The following is a 17,837-nucleotide window of genomic DNA, read 5'->3' as shown; positions in this document are numbered from 1 at the left end:
TTGTCACGGGGCCCTGGGGCGGCCGCACCCAAGCACCCACGCTATCTCCGCTACTGCCCTGTGCAGTAATATACATTCAGTTTTACATTCATTAACAGAAATCAGCTGCTTGAATGAAAATTGTTGATGTTATCGGATTTTCAGGTGAGATTCTCAACGGACGCTCTGAGGTAAAGTGAATTCAGACTGCAGACTAGCAACGATTGTATTTAATTGTACAGTAGGCTACAATCATAACATAGTAGCCTACAGACATGATCTTAATTCTATAATATCCTTAAACATATTGCTGCTGACATAAACTGACAAAGTGCGCGGTAAACACTTTAATATGTCTTACCTTGCACGAGTAAAACCCTCGCTATGTGCAAAATAAAGAACTCCATTCTTGTGAAAATTAGTGGATGGATGTTGTGTGAAATATCCACCATTCTGTCAAAAAGTTTGACGACGAGTGTCCGACGGCGCAGAGAGCATGAAGCTCAGTTTCACTTCACAGTCCCTCCAGGACTCCAGAATTAAGAAAACCCCGCAATATTCGGAGGAGATGTAATTTTCGTAAATTGCAACAGATTTCCCGCAGATTTGGGGCAGTCTCTCAGCCAAAGTCCAATTCGAATCGATAGCTGTACTGATACGCCGTTCTTCGACAATGCTCACGGTGAACAAACCCTGCATTGCACCTACCCAATCCTGTCGAGACGCTTGGGTCAGCATGATGCAGCAGTTTTCTGGTGCAGCAGCAGTGCATTCTTCTACTGTTATGTTGATTGTTATTTTTGTTGGGTTATATTAGGCTATAAAATAGCTTGAAATAAACAGCCTGATTTTATTCAGAGGCCCAACTGAGCAATTGCTATTTGGTGCAGTTGTTATTTATATGGCCAAAAATCTAAATTAATGAGATTTTCAAAACAGTATAGCAGACTACTTTCATAAAATGCAAACAAATATAATTTCACTCACTTGAAACACACAATAGCTTGAAATAAACAGCCTGGTTTTATTCTGAGGTCCAACTGAGCAATAGCAATTTGGTGCAGTTGTTATTTATATAGCCAACAAACACTCTAAAAAGTGCATATGGCTTGTCATTAGTTTAAAGAACTTTTTATACTTGATCTGACTCAATACATTCACTTTTCTGGCTTGTCGTTGGTCTAATGTAATTGAGTTTAGTTGTCTTGAAGTAAAAAAAAAAAAATGGGTGTAATTTAAACTAATTGCAATTTTACGTCCACGTCCAAACCACGTGACTACTGACGTCATCAAGCTTGGGTCAGAGAATGTCTAATATGGCGAGAAGTTTCACTCTCACTACACTTCCGGCTTCTGAACTGGTTGCAGTTCCACTCTGATTCCATATGAGGGCGCTCACAGGACGAGTGCAGAATGAATGGAGGTCAATGGCGGTATACCCCTCAAAATCCACTTTTCTCAGGATATTATTTTTTGTCTAGTAATTTGAATGTTGTATTCGAAAGGAGATGCAAAGAAATTACACATTGCTGGGTGTTAGATTTTTTAGAGTCACTTATTTGCTTTAAAAAAGTCTTTCAAAATGTCAATGACGTCAGAATGCTGACGCCATTAGCAGAATGCTAGCGTGTTATGGGCAACAACAACTCAACCTGTAAGAAATCAAAACGACATAAGTACTCGTTCATTCAACTTTCGACCTAAAACCCATGTTGAACTTGCAAAATCTACAATCACATCTGAGATTTCTCAACGGCAATCGGGTGAAAGAGACAAATTTAGCCGTCTAGCCCACTGATCTATATAGAATGACTGGATAGCTCATGACGTCATGAACAGTGAAGCCACCGCGCCGCCATATTGGTATTCCCTAGTGAGCTCATGCGTTCTATTGAATCAATAGGAAATTTTATGATTTGACTGAAAAAACATTGCCTAACGAGACACCGTTTTAAAATCTAAAGTCTCCCTGCACATTTTTACAACGCAAACACCCTTAGCATTTAAATGGGTATTTGTTTAAAGTCGAATATTTTTCCAACTTATTAAAAAACAGCAATTTCTTTGCAAAAGGAATTAAAAGCTGTACGAGAACACTAGTCGGCCTTCACTGAAAAGCTATCTTCACAGGTAAGAAAAACAGTTTGATACTATTAATTAAATAGTGAATGCTAAAGACCTATATTTTTTTGAATTGGTGAATATTCATGTGAATCTTGTTTCGTAGCCACGTCCGAATTAATAATACCTCAGCACAATACTAATTTGTTCCCTCGTTTTATTATATTGTGGCCACGTTGTAATTCATTAAATCAAAATGAGGGAGGGAATTAGTTAAACGTGTCCACGATTTATTAAAACGAGGGAACAAGTCGTCGTAACAACGAATTATTTAGATCAGTGGACAGAGCGCATACAAGCAGAAAGAGCCCCGGTGTAGCAGTCGATTCTGTTCCCTATCGGAATTCCTGTTCCCCCTGAACGAGCCGTGTCTGCTGACAGCGCATGCGTCAAAGCCTTAATAAACCTTAATAAATCAACGCCTTAATAAACATTACATTGAAATCTGTAATAATGTTTTAAATTTGAAAAGAAATAATCTGGATTGAATTGACAGATTGGGGAAAATTCGCTTCTAATAAAAATAAAAAATAAAAACAATAAAAAAACGCTTAAATTTCGGGAAAAAAATACAATCCTTTTTTAACCTTTTGACTTCCCATACATCCAGTTGTGCTTCTTGCTCGTATTCAGTTCTGATGGTACGCATGGTAACTCGGCAACTACGCATGATTTGTAGTATGATTTGCGTAAAGGGAACAGGAATTCCGATAGGGAACAGAATCGACTGCTACACCGGCCGCGCGCGCGCACTCTCAGCACCTTCAAACAACACAAGCGCTGCATATCAACATCAATTCACACAATATTAAAAGGTCGGAAGACCGATTGTGTTTTATAGATTAGTAGTTTGTTCATATAAAGTGTTTGATTAGCAAGTTACATGTTCAGGAAATGCTTAATACAAATTGTATGGGTTAATGTAACGGTAAACGGACTCTGCACGAAGCTCTTTTGAAGCTGTCAAATGGTGTCGCTATTGGACACTTAATTGTGATTATTGCTGCTCTGAGGTTTCTTATAGGATACTGTTGACTGTTTTATCGTTGATTTTTGAAGATGCAGCAGCTCTTGCCTCGGAGAAAACAACACGGGCATAGCGACAATATTGCATATAAATTACTACTTATAGGGCTTGAATTACAACCTGTGGGCACTTGTTATACATCCCTTTGTGAACGTCGTCTTACACTTGTATGCTGCACATCGGGTCATCTTAAAAGTGCCGTCGGAGCTACCAATCTCTGTATAACGGGCGTTGGATCCCTCTGCTGGTAGGGAATCGTAAGATGGCCGCTCGAACACTTCCGGTGGCTTCACTGCCTAGTGGCAGTTTAGAACGTCATGAGCTATCCAGTCATTATATAGATCAGTGGTCTAGCCCCATTGACTCCCATTCATTTTGCACTCATGGCGAGCGCCCCCAGTGGAACTCTGGTGGTACTACAACCAAAATTCGGTACAATAGGGCTTAATAGGGAGTGGACAGGCTCTCCGTAGACAGGCTCTGCTTGGGTCGAGAATTTTCTGTTCGGCCGCCATCTTGTTTTGCTGTATGAAGACCGTTGCGGATCCACAGTATTGGTGAGTAATCCTATAAATAAGTTTTCATTAAGTTTTATCGCCGTTAATATACATTTCTATAATATTAAAGTAGAATTCAATGCATTCATGCATGTGTTTGGTTGAATATCTGTTTTATTTTGGTCAGAGTCATCTGATATTTCAAGTGTACAGTTAATGTTAGCTATAACGTTAACTGTTAGGCCTAGTAACGATGGATAGCCATTAATAGATACTTAAGTAACGTTAGTAACGTTAGATAATTTGTGGACTTTTAATTACATTATTTATTTGGGTTTTTCCTGCATTGAGAATTACAAGGCGACCGCCTCCGTCGAATGGCGTTCCCGATCCGGCTGTCCTCAAAATTTAGACAGGCTCAGACTAGGCCTGTCGCGATAAATAATCAGAAATATTGTTACTCAATTATTCACAAATTCTAATATAATGATTTAAGTGGTGTAAAGCCATTTCATATCTTGTTGTGAGGGACAGAAGAAATTTTACATCGTTAAATTCAAGTTTACGCAAACTCGTCTTCCCTCCGCTGCAGCTGTCAATCATTTGATCCATTCAGCATTCAGCATTCAGCGCGTCGCGGTAAAACTCCTCGTCTACCAAATTTAATAATCGTGACAGCCCAAGTTCAGATACCTATTTTCCAAGCAGGATTTTACCACCTTCAACTCATTTTGATACAGGAAAAACCTTAAAATATTATATAATTGTTATACTATCGGTAGAGATTGTAACGTTATAATACATTGCGTGTATACATTTCGTTCATTGAGTGGATTGCATAAGTTTCTGACATTTGATTGATGTAGAAACATTGGTGAATGAGAAAAATAAAGTAGCAAGAGTGGTTAATACTTTAAAATGAGTCAAGCAACAGTTAAGTTGGTGTGATTATGCTTCAAATCAAATGACAAGTTTGCATTCTGTTTAAGCCACGTGAGTAACCACGGACGACCACGCACGGACAAAATTCTTCTCGACCATCATCTTCTTTTGCTGCAGGATAACATCATGGTGGACACACAATTACGTATGGTGAGTAATCATACAAATTAAGTTTAGTTTGTTTCTGTCATACATTTATAATCACATGGGGATCAGTTAACTGATTAATGCAAACGTGTTTTATCAAATAATTCAAAGTTTGTATTCAAAGTGGACATCAGAGAATTTACACTTTATCAATATATTGCACAGCACTGAATTGAGTTCTTTTTAGTGTCATATGGCGTTTGAATGGTCATAGATATTTTATTTTAATTGAAAATGTCTAGCTTGCCAAGTATTCACTTTAACACATTTGGTTGTGTCTTAAACATTTGCCAAAAAATCGAGTTTGTCTTTGTTGGTATGTGTGTTAATTCTTAAAGTGACAGTAGCCTCATATATACATACTACTGTATAACCTTAAAAGAATAAATATATGGTAAATACTTGATTGATCAATTACGTTGTTGACGTTTTAACACACTGCAGTAGGTTCCGATTACGTCATAAAAGTTTAAACATGCATACACGCACGCAATGACCTATTACATAATACGTTACACAAAATACATTATTTTATGAAATCTGTATGAAATTACATCTTTGCAACTTTGAAAATAATTATTGATAAACGTTCAAATTACACCAACTTATTTAACATATTATTTATAAATATCTAAACTTGCACAATTTTTGGCTCTTAGGTGCAAAAGCATATCCATGCATTTTAATTTTCTTTATGAAAGTTGGTGATTGCTGTGTTTGTCTTTTTTAAGATACAGATGTTGAAAGACAACAGTTTGGAGTCATTGTAGTCCAGTCAGAAGATAACGGTAAGTAATTGGTCTCTTTTTGGTAAGAGCAGTTGAATTTATGAATTAGCTCTTGGAGTAAGAATTGTTTCCTTTTTTTTTCTTTTTTTTATTGTGTGTCTTTCAGATTGGCCAGAAAGATGAAGCACAGAGAGAACTTGGACAGTTTTGGATCATCTTGGAACCCCTGGACATCAGCATTGTCATTGAGGTTTTACATGAGTTGTCCTCAGTTGCATCTGCTTGTGCCATGATGTTTGGAATCACGTACTGAGAACTTGAGGTATCCTGAAGTACTTAAATATACCTTTGAGGCCATGGACATAGCGAAGATGCAAATGGATTTTAAAGGGTTAATTCATCCAAAAATGAAAATTCTGTCGGTATTTACTCACTCATCGTGAGCGTCATCTTCTCAGTTCTCACGCTTGTGTCGTGGCGCTCTCAGGAACTCACTCAAGACCCAAACTCAAGAAAATTAATAGTTGAATAAAGTCGAAAGTTTTTTTTTTTGTACACAAAAAGTATTCTCGTCGCTTGATAAACTTAAGGTTGATCAACTGTAGTCACTTGGACTATTTTAACAATGTCTTTACTAACTTGTCTTGGCCGGCAGAATGAAATTATATAGCAACCTATGAAGGAGTAAAACAGCTCTCAGATCTCATTGAAAATATTTTAATTTGGTGAACTAACCCTTTAAATGTTCCTGCATGTCATGTCTTTTAAGGAGCTTTCAATGTTGATTTGTTTCAATGTTTTTTGTTTTTTTCAATGAATTGATGTTACACTGGATGATTTATCAATGCCATATTAAAGGGATACTCCACTTTTTTCGGAAATAAGCTCATTTTACAACTCCCCCAGAGTTAAACAGATGAGTTTTACCGTTTTAGAATCCATTCAGCCGAACTCCGGGTCTGACGGTACCACTTTTAGCATAGCTTAGCACAGATCATTGATTCTGATGAGTCCAGTAGCATTTCTTTCAAAATGACCAAAGAGTTTCAATATTTTTCCTATTTAAAACTTGACTCTTCTGTAGTTAAACCGTGTACTAAGATCGACGGAAAATGAAAAGTTGCGATTTTCTAAGCCTATATGGCTAGGAACTACTCTCATTCCAGCGTAATAATCAAGGAACTGTGTGGCTGTACCATGGGTGCAGCAGGCGTAATGATATGACGCAGCGCCTGAAAATAGTCCCCAGCTCGGTAACTTCTTCCAACGTGACCGGGACTAAGTTTGTCTAACCTATTAGACCTATTTTCAGGCGCTGCGTCATATCACTACGCCTGCTGCACTCATGGTACAGCCGCACAGTTCCTTGATTATTACGCCGGAATGAGAGTAGTTCCTAGTCATATAGGCTTAGAAAATCGCAACTTTTCATTTTCCGTCGATCTTAGTACATGGTTTAACTACAGAAGAGTCAGTTTAAATAGGAAAAATATTGAAACTCTTTGGTCATTTTGAAAGAAATGCTACTGGACTCATCAGAATCAATGATCTGTGCTAAGCTATGCTAAAAGTGGTACCGTCAGACCCGGAGTTCGGCTGAATGGATTCTAAAACGGTAAAACTCAACTGTTTAACTCTGGGGGAGTTGTAAAATGAGCATATTTCCGAAAAAAGTGGAGTATCCCTTTAAGGGCTTTTCAATGTTTTCTGTTACATTCCTAAATTTAATGCAAGATAATCTGAAATGTCAAGTATAGCAAATGGAATTGATGTATACATTGATGGATGTTTTTTTGTTGTTGTTGTAAAAAATTACATTGTTGACGGTTTTATTTTTGAATGTATTATTATTATTTTTTTAAGTCATGCACTAAAACGGTTTCAGTATTGACTTTTGTAAATCAAATGAATTCTTCATCACATGTTTTAACAAGTGGAAATTCTGGTTTCTGTGAGTTTGTTGGAAGATTGCACTAAATAAACAGTTAAATGTTGATTCCAGAGTGTAAAAGGCTTATTTTTTCAGACAAAAATTAGGTGATATTTCATGTTTGTAATTTGATTTTGTATTCATTTTGATATTTAATATATAAAAATGTTAAAAATTAAGTTAATCCAAATAATAATTTATAATTTAATGCTAATTAAACAAATCTCTTTGGTTGAAAGAGTATTTTTACTTTAAGTTGACTATGGAAATGTGATTTGAGTAAATGAATTTTTTTAAGTTGAGATAAAGTAAACCGATTACTTGTAACAAGTTGAAGTAATTTTTTAACTTTGATCCAACGACTCATTTTTTTCAGTGAATGTAAGTAAATAAGATTTTCAAACAGTATAGCACATTACTTGCATAAAATGCAAACAATATATAATTTCACTCACTTGACACACACACACACGCACACACGCGCACACACACACACACACACACACAATATAGGCTACTAATGACCATTCCAATGTAACCATTGAACTTGGACATTAAAGTAATTTAAATGAGGTTCCTGTCTACGTGTCCTTACCGACAAACCATGGCGATGACCAAATCTACCTAAGAACCAGTCCACCTTCATTACAATCTCCCGTCCTTCGGATGAGACGTAAAACCGAGGTCCTGACTCTCTGTGGTCATTAAAAATCCCATAACACTTCTCGTAAAGAGTAGGGGTGTAACCCCGGTGTCCTGGCCACATTCCACCCATTGGCCCTTACCAATCACGGCCTCCTAATAATCCCTTACATTGAATTGGCTCTATCACTCTCTCTCCTCTCTCCACCTACAGCTGGTGTGTGGTGAGCGCACTGGCGCCGTTGTACTGTGGCTGCCGTCTCATCATCCAAGTGGATGCTGCACACTGGTGGTGGTTGAGGAGAGATCCCCTGATATGATTGTAAAGCGCTTTGGGTGTACAGTAGTACATATGAAAGCGCTATATAAATGCCCGATTCTATTCTATTCTATTCTAATAATATCTCATTAGTGAGATCATATTTAAATGCGTATAGTTTTATGAAGAAAGCTCTGTAATTATTATTGTGGGGGGCGAAACAGTGCAATGCAATAGGCATACACCTACAATGACGAATGAGGGAACAAATAAATATTCATCAAAAGCCCGTTGTATCATTATTCGGAGTGTGTCTGCAGCGAGTGTTTGGCCTACCAGGGGCGTAGCAACCGGGGGGGACATGTTCCCCTCACTTTTAGAAACAGGTGATTCTGTCCCCCGCATTTTGTTTATTTTTATTTTTTTGAAGGGAAAAAGTGAGAGAGAATTGTAGGCCTACTTGCCCAACCGGACAAATGCCCTGATTAAAACAATTTTTAAAGGTCCCGTATTATGCCCCTTTTCACAAGATGTAAAATAAGTCTCTGATGTCCCCAGAGTGTGTATGTGAAGTTTCAGCTCAAAATACCCAACAGATCATTTTTTACAGCATGTTTAAATTGTCATTTTTTGGGTCACAGAAAAACGCGCTGTTTTAGTGTGTGCCCTTTAAATGCAAATAAGCTGCTGCTGGACGACGCAGGGGGCGGAGCTTCATGAGCTCGCGCTCAGTCTGTCAGGACAATTTCATCTCAGGAATGATGATAATATCAGAAACTCTCAGTAACGTGTTCATTTCGAGTCGGACAATAATGCCTACAGAGTCAGAGTGCTGTATAGAGATGAAACAGGTATAGTTTAGTAGTTTAATTACGGTTATTATAACGTATTTGTCATCTGCTTGTATGTATCCATTATTTATTAATAACCTATAAGTCTGCTGTCTGAATGATGATCAAACATATAGGCTACTGATGAGTTTAATAAAGTTTATTGTACATCACACAAAAGATGAAGCGTCAGTTTTACTTCAGAAAATCACCGTAAGAGCTGAGTAAACACAGTAAGTTATAAGAAGTGCGCAAGTACATAAACGAATTTCGGTAGAGTTGAGGGAGCATTCCTGTGGGCAGAGGTTAGTCAAAAAACGGTTTTAATGACGTCATTAAAGAAGGAAGTAGAGGGATGTAGTCCAAATGAGCCGTTCACTGTAGGCAACTTCTGTTAAATAAAATATCTCGCTTGGCATTGAACTTTGAGCTTTATAATTTTACAGATATTATTTATGCTCTAACAGCATTACACACTAACTAAAGTTTGAAACATGGGATCACGAAGAACGGGACCTTTAATATAAAAATAAAAAAAACCAGGCAATCACCGAAAACGTGAGGATGATTCTGTTTTATTTCATTTGATGTAAGTGGCGATTGATAGCCTATAGTTGATAATAGCCTAATATAGGCCTAACGTGCGCTGTTGAGGTTATGACATTTTATGACATTTTAAGTTATAACATTTTAGTTAAGAAACAATAGCCTAGGCTACACACGACCAGCTGTTTTCCTGAATGCCATCAAGATTGAAACCGTGACTGGTTTCATAACAGTTCAATAAACAAATAGTTAAAATTAACTTACATTAAGTTTACTTGATGTAGCCTACTCAAAAATGTACTCACTTACATTTTAGACGCAATGATGTTTTTGTTCTGTTTCAGCAGCGAAAATAGTTCCAAACAAAGATCACAGCAGAACCATAGCGCATCTCACAGCAACACTTGTTGCATTACTGAATGATTCAGCGTTTTGAACGAATCGGTTGAGTCAAAGATTCAATTACCCATTCATAAACTGCCTCAGTCTGAATAAATCAGCCGTTTGAACGAATCGTTTGAATGAATGACTCAATGACTCGCTCATTAAGACGGTCGCCCGCCGCCTCCTACTGGCGGTTTTGTTTCACAAAGTAGCCTATCATTCTTTTCAACATTCCTTATTTGTATATTCAAAAATATTAAAAATAATCTCATTTAATACAGTTATCATTTTTCAATGTAAATTATTTAATTTGATTGGTAACAGTCTAGTGTCTTATTGTTTTAATTGAATATATTGATCAAATTTAAGAATTTGAAATGAAAGATGGAGCATACATTTAATAAAATTAGGGGGAAAATGCCTTTATAAAGGTACAAAAAATGAGTGTTTTCAAACAGTGATGTGATGAAACATTGACAATTTAAGCTTGAAGGGAGTAAAGCCTCTGTTTAGGCTATTAAGGAAATGTAATTTTGCCAAAAGAAGAACTTTTATTTTAAATAAATGTTCATTTTAAATCAGCCTACTTCAGTGTGATATTACCATATTATCATGCTTAACACTGAGAATTTGAATAATTGTAATGTGATGATCAGATGCAGATATCTAAATCAAAGAATATCATCGGGCGGTTTGCAGGTGGATTATTTATTTTTAATAGTGGATTCGGGTGACTCAAAGTGCACCAGATTAATGAATTTATCTTTAAAATGTACAAAATTTTCTTCCGGGGGGGCATGCCCCCAGACCCCCCTAGAGGTACCAAGCTCCACCCACAAAAATAATGTGGGAAACACATTAGGGTATATGATGATCTACAAAAAAATACACATTTAGTTATCTTATTAAACTACATTATTAGGATTTTACCACCTCCGCCTCATTTTGAGCCAAGAAAAAACCTGTTATGAACATCACCTTTGGGTCATATCCTATGGTCACATACAGCTTTTGCCATATATAAAATATATGCATATAAAGAATTGCGATTGGGTCAAGTCACAGTGGATTTGCCCCCTCTCCCCATTCAGAATGGAGCCCACCAGGCTACTATTCAATTCAAAATGGATAGGCAGCATCAGGTTAGCGGTTGTGCGAAACGTAAATTAAAAAAGAGAAAATATCATGACACATAATTATGCTACCTTCAAAAAGTACCAGCCTACATTTTTTTCTTCGAAATCAAGAAAAGGCAGAGACATCGATCGGCATCACCAGCAGAAGGCACTAGCAGCAAAACATTTATTTGCTTCATTTATTTTTCTAATTTTATTTTAAAGGTCCCATTCCATGGATTATTTTTATTATTTTATCATGTTTCCAGGGGTGCCCTTATAATGTTAGTATGTTTTTTAGATCAAAAATTGTTATAATTTAGAAATAAAAGGCATATTTCCTAGCCTGATTTCATTCCCTGTTTTGAACACTCTGTTTGAAGGGGCGTGTCTGCTGAGAGACTTCAGTGTAAACGCCCTCTGCTGTGATTGGCTGAAATGCTTGCATATGAAATATCTGGTATTACATGTGGAACTATCTGGAAAACTTTTACTATTACAGCTATTATACGTTTTTACTATTACAGCTATCGGGATTAACGAATCGTGAGAAGTTTTTTAAGTATTTAGATCTCTTTCAATCACATAAAAAATTGCAGTGACGAGCATTGAGCAGATGACAGCCTGTTGATCGCGTGAAAAAAGATCTTATCATTGCAACGCAGTTTCTGCACTCACTAATGATTTCACCAATGCAAACATGAGGCATATAAATACAGTAAGAGCTTCGTTGTGCAGTGTAACAGCGTCATTGATTTCATAACGAGTGTTGGCAAGTGTCCATATAAACTCGCGCTGTGTGATTGACAGCTTGGACGATTGGAAAGGGATTGTTCTTTGATCGCTTTCTGTATATTAATCACAGTTTAAGTTAGATTATTTTCATCCTACTAAGAGAAACGATGTGAAGTTGATCGCTACTTCCATATTAAATCACTACTTGTACTTACCGCTTGCTGGAATATAGTTGAAATTGTCCCCTTCGTCAGTATGAAACGCTGAGAGAAGCCTGCTTGATATTATCCCAGGTTAGAAAAACAGTCCGTGGTGAAATGGACAGAGCAAACTAACAACTTCGAATTAAACTTTTGCGGTATCCGATTATAGATAAACATCAACCACGTCTGTTGACATTTCGCCATCAATACGCCTGTGTTCCTGTGGGCGGAGGTTAGTCTAAACACGGTTCTGTGATGTCATTAATGAAGGAAGTAGAGGGGTGTAGTCCAATCGAGCCGTTTTTTGTAGTCAACTTCTGTTAAATAAAATATCTCGCTTGGCATTGAACTTTGAGCTTTATAATTTTACAGATATTATTTATACTCTAACAACAACATTACACACTAACTAAAGTTTGAAACATGGGATCACGTAGAACGGGACCTTTAATACATAATGAATAACTTAGTCAACTAGACAATTTATTTTGTTCTTTTAAATTAAATTAAAATAATATAAAATATTCATGAAGAATCACTTGCAGAATCAGATGTGAGGGACACAGATGATACAAAATATTCATCGTTTTGAACTTTTGACCACCAGATGGCCGTTGTAAACTTGTGTTTTGAGTGTATACCCTGCCTGTCTGTACCTTTGGAAGTTTATCTATAATTAAACTCTTACATTGGAGCCTTCAGCCTTATTGTCTTCGTCTGCCTGCACTCACAACCCGTGACACTCATATTCAGTAGGCATATAACCAGTGGTGTAGTCTAGTTTTTTGTAGTGAGTATACTGTAATATACCCCCCCCCCCCCCCCCCCCCCCCCTCAAACTCACCCATCCCAGACCATCACTAATGCATATTCGACATGTAATTGAGAGCATTATGAAATATTAGGTGTTATCATGTAACATGTCAATTTATTATAAGCAACACAAGACTTTAACAGCCATTTACAGCTGGGGAGACTGGACTGATTTTCTACTGTTTAGTGTTAATCACCATCTAACTGATTAAGTTAAGAGCTACATTTAGCCTTAGATGTTATATGAATATGGTCCCTGAAGCACAGGTTTTATCAGTTGACAATAAAAAAAAAAAAAAGAAACATTATAGGCACAAATACAAATTTACTTTTAGAAATGGTGTTTTTGAAAAAAAAAATGGTGTTACTGTTTTGGCAAGTTTAGGCTACTCTTTAAATTAAAACATGTATGAAAACTTGTGTGATATTCCCTTAAAATAACGTTTTAATAGATTTTATTATTATTATTATTTTAAAATTCATTTTTACTTCTTTTTAATTTCTTTGAGTTAGACCAAACTTTTATTTTGGTGGGTTGTAGACATTTGAGTTTCTGTGTGTTTTAATAAACTATTATTATTATTATTAGGCCTACTTGAAGTATACTCTACTGTGCAATAGTAATATATTTCTGTTATAATTTCTTCAAGTTATACCGAACTTTTATTTTGACAGGTTGTCGTAAAGACATTACAGTTTCTATGTGTTTGTATATGAAACGAATGAATGACTTTTATCAAATGAAATGGTGAAATTCTCGTGAAGTGACTCTCATAGCAGCTCTGCGATGAAGTGCACATGTAGTAGCTCATGTCTCAATACAGTGAAACGCTGAAAACACCACGAGCGTGATCACGCGTGCTTCAGTGTGTGTGTGTGTGTAGTGGAGCACACATTGAGCGCTCATTCATTCCCAGAGACGCGTAGAACAATTGCAGTCTCTTTTAACTTTAATATTCACAGACACTAGTCCATATCGAGATCTGATTCATTGTACAGCCCTACTTTTGATTTATTCATTCAAAAATAGCCAAATTCGGTGACGTTCTGCTTAGCAAGCTCCATTTGTGACTGGATTCCGCGATTCGGTGTCGCTTCGCAAACACAGACGGGGTGAATTTATGAATGAAAGTGAAAGTTCTGACACAAAACGAAGTTGTTACGCATCCTCACGATTTTTTAAGTGGGTATACGGAAATCCTTGGCCTTTTCTAGTGGGTATACGGCGTATACCTGCGTATCACGTAGACTACACCACTGCATATAACTGGTTTATGAAATTGCATAACCAAAACCCCACTAAATGTATTTTGTTTTTAATCATAAGCTCTCATTTTCCCATTTACTTGTCATGCAAATTAATTCAGTAATGAACTGAAATAATCACAAAGATCAGATTTATATCTGCCTGTTCCTGTCATCAGAAGTAACTCTTAACAATACTCTGTCATTAGCTTATACTGAAAATGAGGAAGCAAAAAGAAGCGGTCTTAAAAATGCTAAAGAAATAACAGTTACAAATCATTCAACACAGTGGTTAGGGGGAATCTTACATAATTTCTCTTTGAAAAACCCTGTTAAAAAGTTTCTGTTTAGAAATATTCTCATATGGGCAACTTCAGATGGTGTATTTCTTCAGTTTAATTGATTTACTCCCGTGCTTCACATGTCAGTGGAACATATACAGTATGGCTTCTGTGGTGTCCTTCCATGCTGTTTTTCTTTAGAAATAAGCTGATTTTCTTTCAGATAGTTTTTCATTGACACTCAAAATGATGATGAAGATTGCTACAAAATTATTTTAGTGCAAACGAGTGGAAGAAGCCAAAAATCAATACAGTATCATTAATGTGATGACATGCTGAGGCACATGAGGCAAGAAAAAAGAGGATAAGATCTGAAGTACAACCCTCTACTGGCACCGACTGAATCAGTTTTCACATCAGTAGACTCTCTACAAGACTTTTAAACATTTCCCCTTTTCTGAACTGCTGAAGAAAATGTTTTGCTCACTTGTTTTTTGCTCTTTGTGCTTTTGGAATCTGATTGGTAAGTTCTAACCATTTCTATAGTTTTTATAAATATATTATAAATCTGTATATAGTCTGTGTTTTATCCCACATTCAGTGCATTATTTTTCTATTATCTTATTGACATATTAAATGATGAATTTGGAAGTCTTAATGTTCTAAACGTCACTCAGCTGATTCCATCTGACAGTACAAAGTATCTGCAATATAAATAAAGCTTATGTTCCTTCTGAATATCAAACTGGGGAGAGCCTAAATCTGATTTACACAAGACAAAGCGAGAGCATCAATACGTTGCTGGATCCAGTTCACCCAATGGCCATCAGTATTTCATGGGTTGCTGAATTATACATATGCCAAAGCCAAATCTAAAGATAGTTATTCTTACTTAAATGTACCTGCTTAAATGTGCTACTGATGATGAACTCCCTCTGTTCTGCAGTGTTTGGTAATTCAGATGCAGTGAAAACAGTGTCAGTATCAGTGACGGAGGGAGATACTATCACCCTACAGTATAATGATTCTCAGCTACAGGAAAATGATCTGTTATCATGGACATTTGAACGTCCAGAGAGTCTTATAGCTGAAATCAATAAAAGGGCTAAAATCTCCCTCACACATGATGGTGTTCCTGATGGGAGATTCAAAAACAGACTGAAGCTGGACAATCAAACTGGATCTCTGACCATCATGAACACCAGAACCTCAGACTCTGGACTTTATGAAATGACCATCAAGAGCAAGAAAGACAACACATACAGATTTACTGTTGCTGTCTATGGTGAGTCCACAATTACAGGTTTGCTTCTTCTGTCTACTATTTATTACTAAATCAGCTTCTTTGCAGTGGCATAACTATGATGCTGTAGTACTTATTCATAGTGAAAATGTTGGATTGTTTCAACCAAACTTGGGTAAAATATGGACAAACACAAGTGTACGGTTAAAATTTAATTAAAACATTTAACCCAACTGATGGGTTTGTCCATATTTTAGCCAAATCCTTTTGATTACTGCGAAGGTTGTGTGATTTCTGTAAATGTGGCTTTGTTACAGCATAACTGTTTCGAAACGTTTAGAAATTCCAACGTTTCACCAATGTCACCGATGGATAACTGAGATCGCTCTCCAGCGGCCAACCATTGAACAAGTGTATAGTTTTTACCTGACCTCTGATCAGTTTAAAAAAAAAATACATACGTTTTAATGAGGAATTTGTATAATTAAAAGGAATAACAGTAACCTAGTTAACTGTCTATTGGCCTTTTTACTGTACCTAAGCCATCCATAAAACAAACCAAACAAGCCCTGAAAAATAATAAAAGAACACACATTATACAGACACTTTAATATTAGATGTTAATTGCATTTGATAGATTATACTTTCAATAAAACATTTGCAATGGGTTTGTAAAAATGTGTTTTTATGCATGTTTTTGTTGCATTTACACAGTTCTCACCAGCAGGTGTTCCGAGCGCTTCGAAACAGTGAATCATTTTGTGAAGCAATTGGTTTAACTGATTTTAAGCTTTGATAACGTTTTTAATTAGCTTCAATATTATTTATGTTGAAGGAAAAAAAAAAAAAAACTTTTTTTTTTTTTTTTTTTTAGTTGAAATAGGTGTTTAAGTGTACAGATGCTTGCATGTACTTTATGTAAAAATCCAGTTTTAGTCATTTTAGCATTTAAGTTTTAGAGAAATCTGGGAGTTTTCAGGATTTAAAGAAGTGTCACAATTATTGAGAAACATTACCTAATAAAAACAAAGCAGACAATGAGATGAGAGTGATTAACAGTAGAACCAGTCCTTTCCTTTTAATCATTTATTATTTGTTGTTAGTTATTCCCTACATATTTTTAATTCTCTTTATTTCAGCTTATCTGATTGCTCCTGTCATCAGCAGTGGCTCTTCACGATGTTTTTCACCATTATCATCGTGTTCATTGGTGTGTTCATCTGTGAATCTGGGTCATGTTACACTCTCCTGGTACAAAGGAAACAGTGTATTGTCCAGCATCATTGAGTCTGATCTCAAAATCAGTCTCTCTCTACCTCTGGAGGTGGAATATCAGGATAAAAACACCTACAGCTGTGTGCTGAACAATCCCATCAGCAACCAGACCACACATCTGGACATCAACACACTCTGTCACACATGTGCAGGTACCACAGCACTGTTATTAGTTGCATTTATTCACTGAATTAATCTGCTGATTGGTAATTTGAGATAAATGAGCTTCTGTCATCATTTACTCATGTCTTTCTAAGCTATTTTTACTTTTTTTTTCCTGTGGAGAAAAAGTTATACATTTTTGAGTTCATGACAGAGACTAAATCCAACTTCTTGAAAATCTCAATTCTGTTTTAGTTGATTCTTCAGAAGGCCACGCCTCCCGTTGTGATTCTGTTGAAGCTGTGCTCCGATTGGTCGTCACTGCACTGATGGGCGTGGCTGCCACGACTGCTATGCTCTTCTGATTGATGACGTCAGATCGCATAGAATTTATTCAGTTAAGCATGTTTTGGAGAGGTTTAAAGTCAACATTTCTGTCAACATACCTGTGAATTTAGAAAGATTTTTGCATCTGTTTTATCATTGTATCTACTCTACTGTTTTGGAAAGATTTAGACTTGTATATTAATAGAAAATTGGGAGGAGTGAAATGGCAAACATGAAATGCTTGAATGACTGATATTTTAGTTAAACTAACAAAATAAATTAATGAATAAATAATTATGTTATGGTCAGTTTACTTCTGTTGAAAATAATGCCATATATCTAAAGGAAGTTGAGGCCTACTGGAGCTTAAAATGCCAATTAACATTGACATTAACATGAAATGACATTTACAGTTATGCATTTGGTAGATGCTTTAATCCAAAGTGACTAACAAAGACGTCTAATA

The 17,837-nt window shown here is 36.3% G+C and overlaps 2 protein-coding genes across 3 annotated transcripts in view; one reads left to right on the top strand and one right to left on the bottom strand.

Annotated features, from left to right (window-relative positions):
• LOC311084773 (uncharacterized protein) overlaps window positions 1–12,327 on the bottom strand; it is a 62,394-nt gene extending 50,067 nt beyond the window's left edge. The window contains exon 1 of one of the 2 annotated variants that reach the window (XM_084117041.1): window positions 12,098–12,327. Coding sequence is in view for 1 of the 2 variants with exons in the window: in XM_084117040.1 (XP_083973166.1) it covers window positions 341–431 (91 nt within the window). In the remaining variant the exon portion in view is untranslated. Of the gene's footprint in view, window positions 1–340; window positions 612–12,097 lie in introns of those variants that run through there. The other variant, XM_084117040.1, reaches the window with a different exon arrangement.
• Window positions 12,328–14,770: 2,443 nt separating this feature from the next.
• Window positions 14,771–17,666, top strand: LOC311084806 (CD48 antigen-like). Its single transcript, XM_084117103.1, has 4 exons — window positions 14,771–14,947; window positions 15,371–15,709; window positions 16,807–17,094; window positions 17,300–17,666. Exons 1-4 carry the CDS (start codon window positions 14,899–14,901, stop codon window positions 17,407–17,409), a joined length of 786 nt encoding a protein of 261 aa, XP_083973229.1. The 5' UTR covers window positions 14,771–14,898; the 3' UTR covers window positions 17,410–17,666.
• Window positions 17,667–17,837: the final 171 nt, after the last annotated feature.

Source organism: Abramis brama (genome assembly GCF_963993115.1).
Source record: "Abramis brama genome assembly, chromosome: 6".
NCBI classification, from domain to species: Eukaryota; Metazoa; Chordata; class Actinopteri; order Cypriniformes; family Leuciscidae; genus Abramis; species Abramis brama.
Note: the sequence above shows the minus strand (reverse complement) of the source record. Positions and strands in the feature narration are given on the sequence as shown.

Excerpts from the sequence above, each read along its gene's own strand:
- LOC311084806 (XM_084117103.1), top strand. The coding sequence starts at position 14,899 with ATGTTTTGCTCACTTGTTTTTTGCTCTTTGTGCTTTTGGAATCTGATT. Across the intron at positions 14,948-15,370 it reads GTGCTTTTGGAATCTGATTG|TGTTTGGTAATTCAGATGCA; the intron begins GTAAGTTCTAAC and ends TCTGTTCTGCAG. Across the intron at positions 15,710-16,806 it reads ATTTACTGTTGCTGTCTATG|CTTATCTGATTGCTCCTGTC; the intron begins GTGAGTCCACAA and ends TCTTTATTTCAG.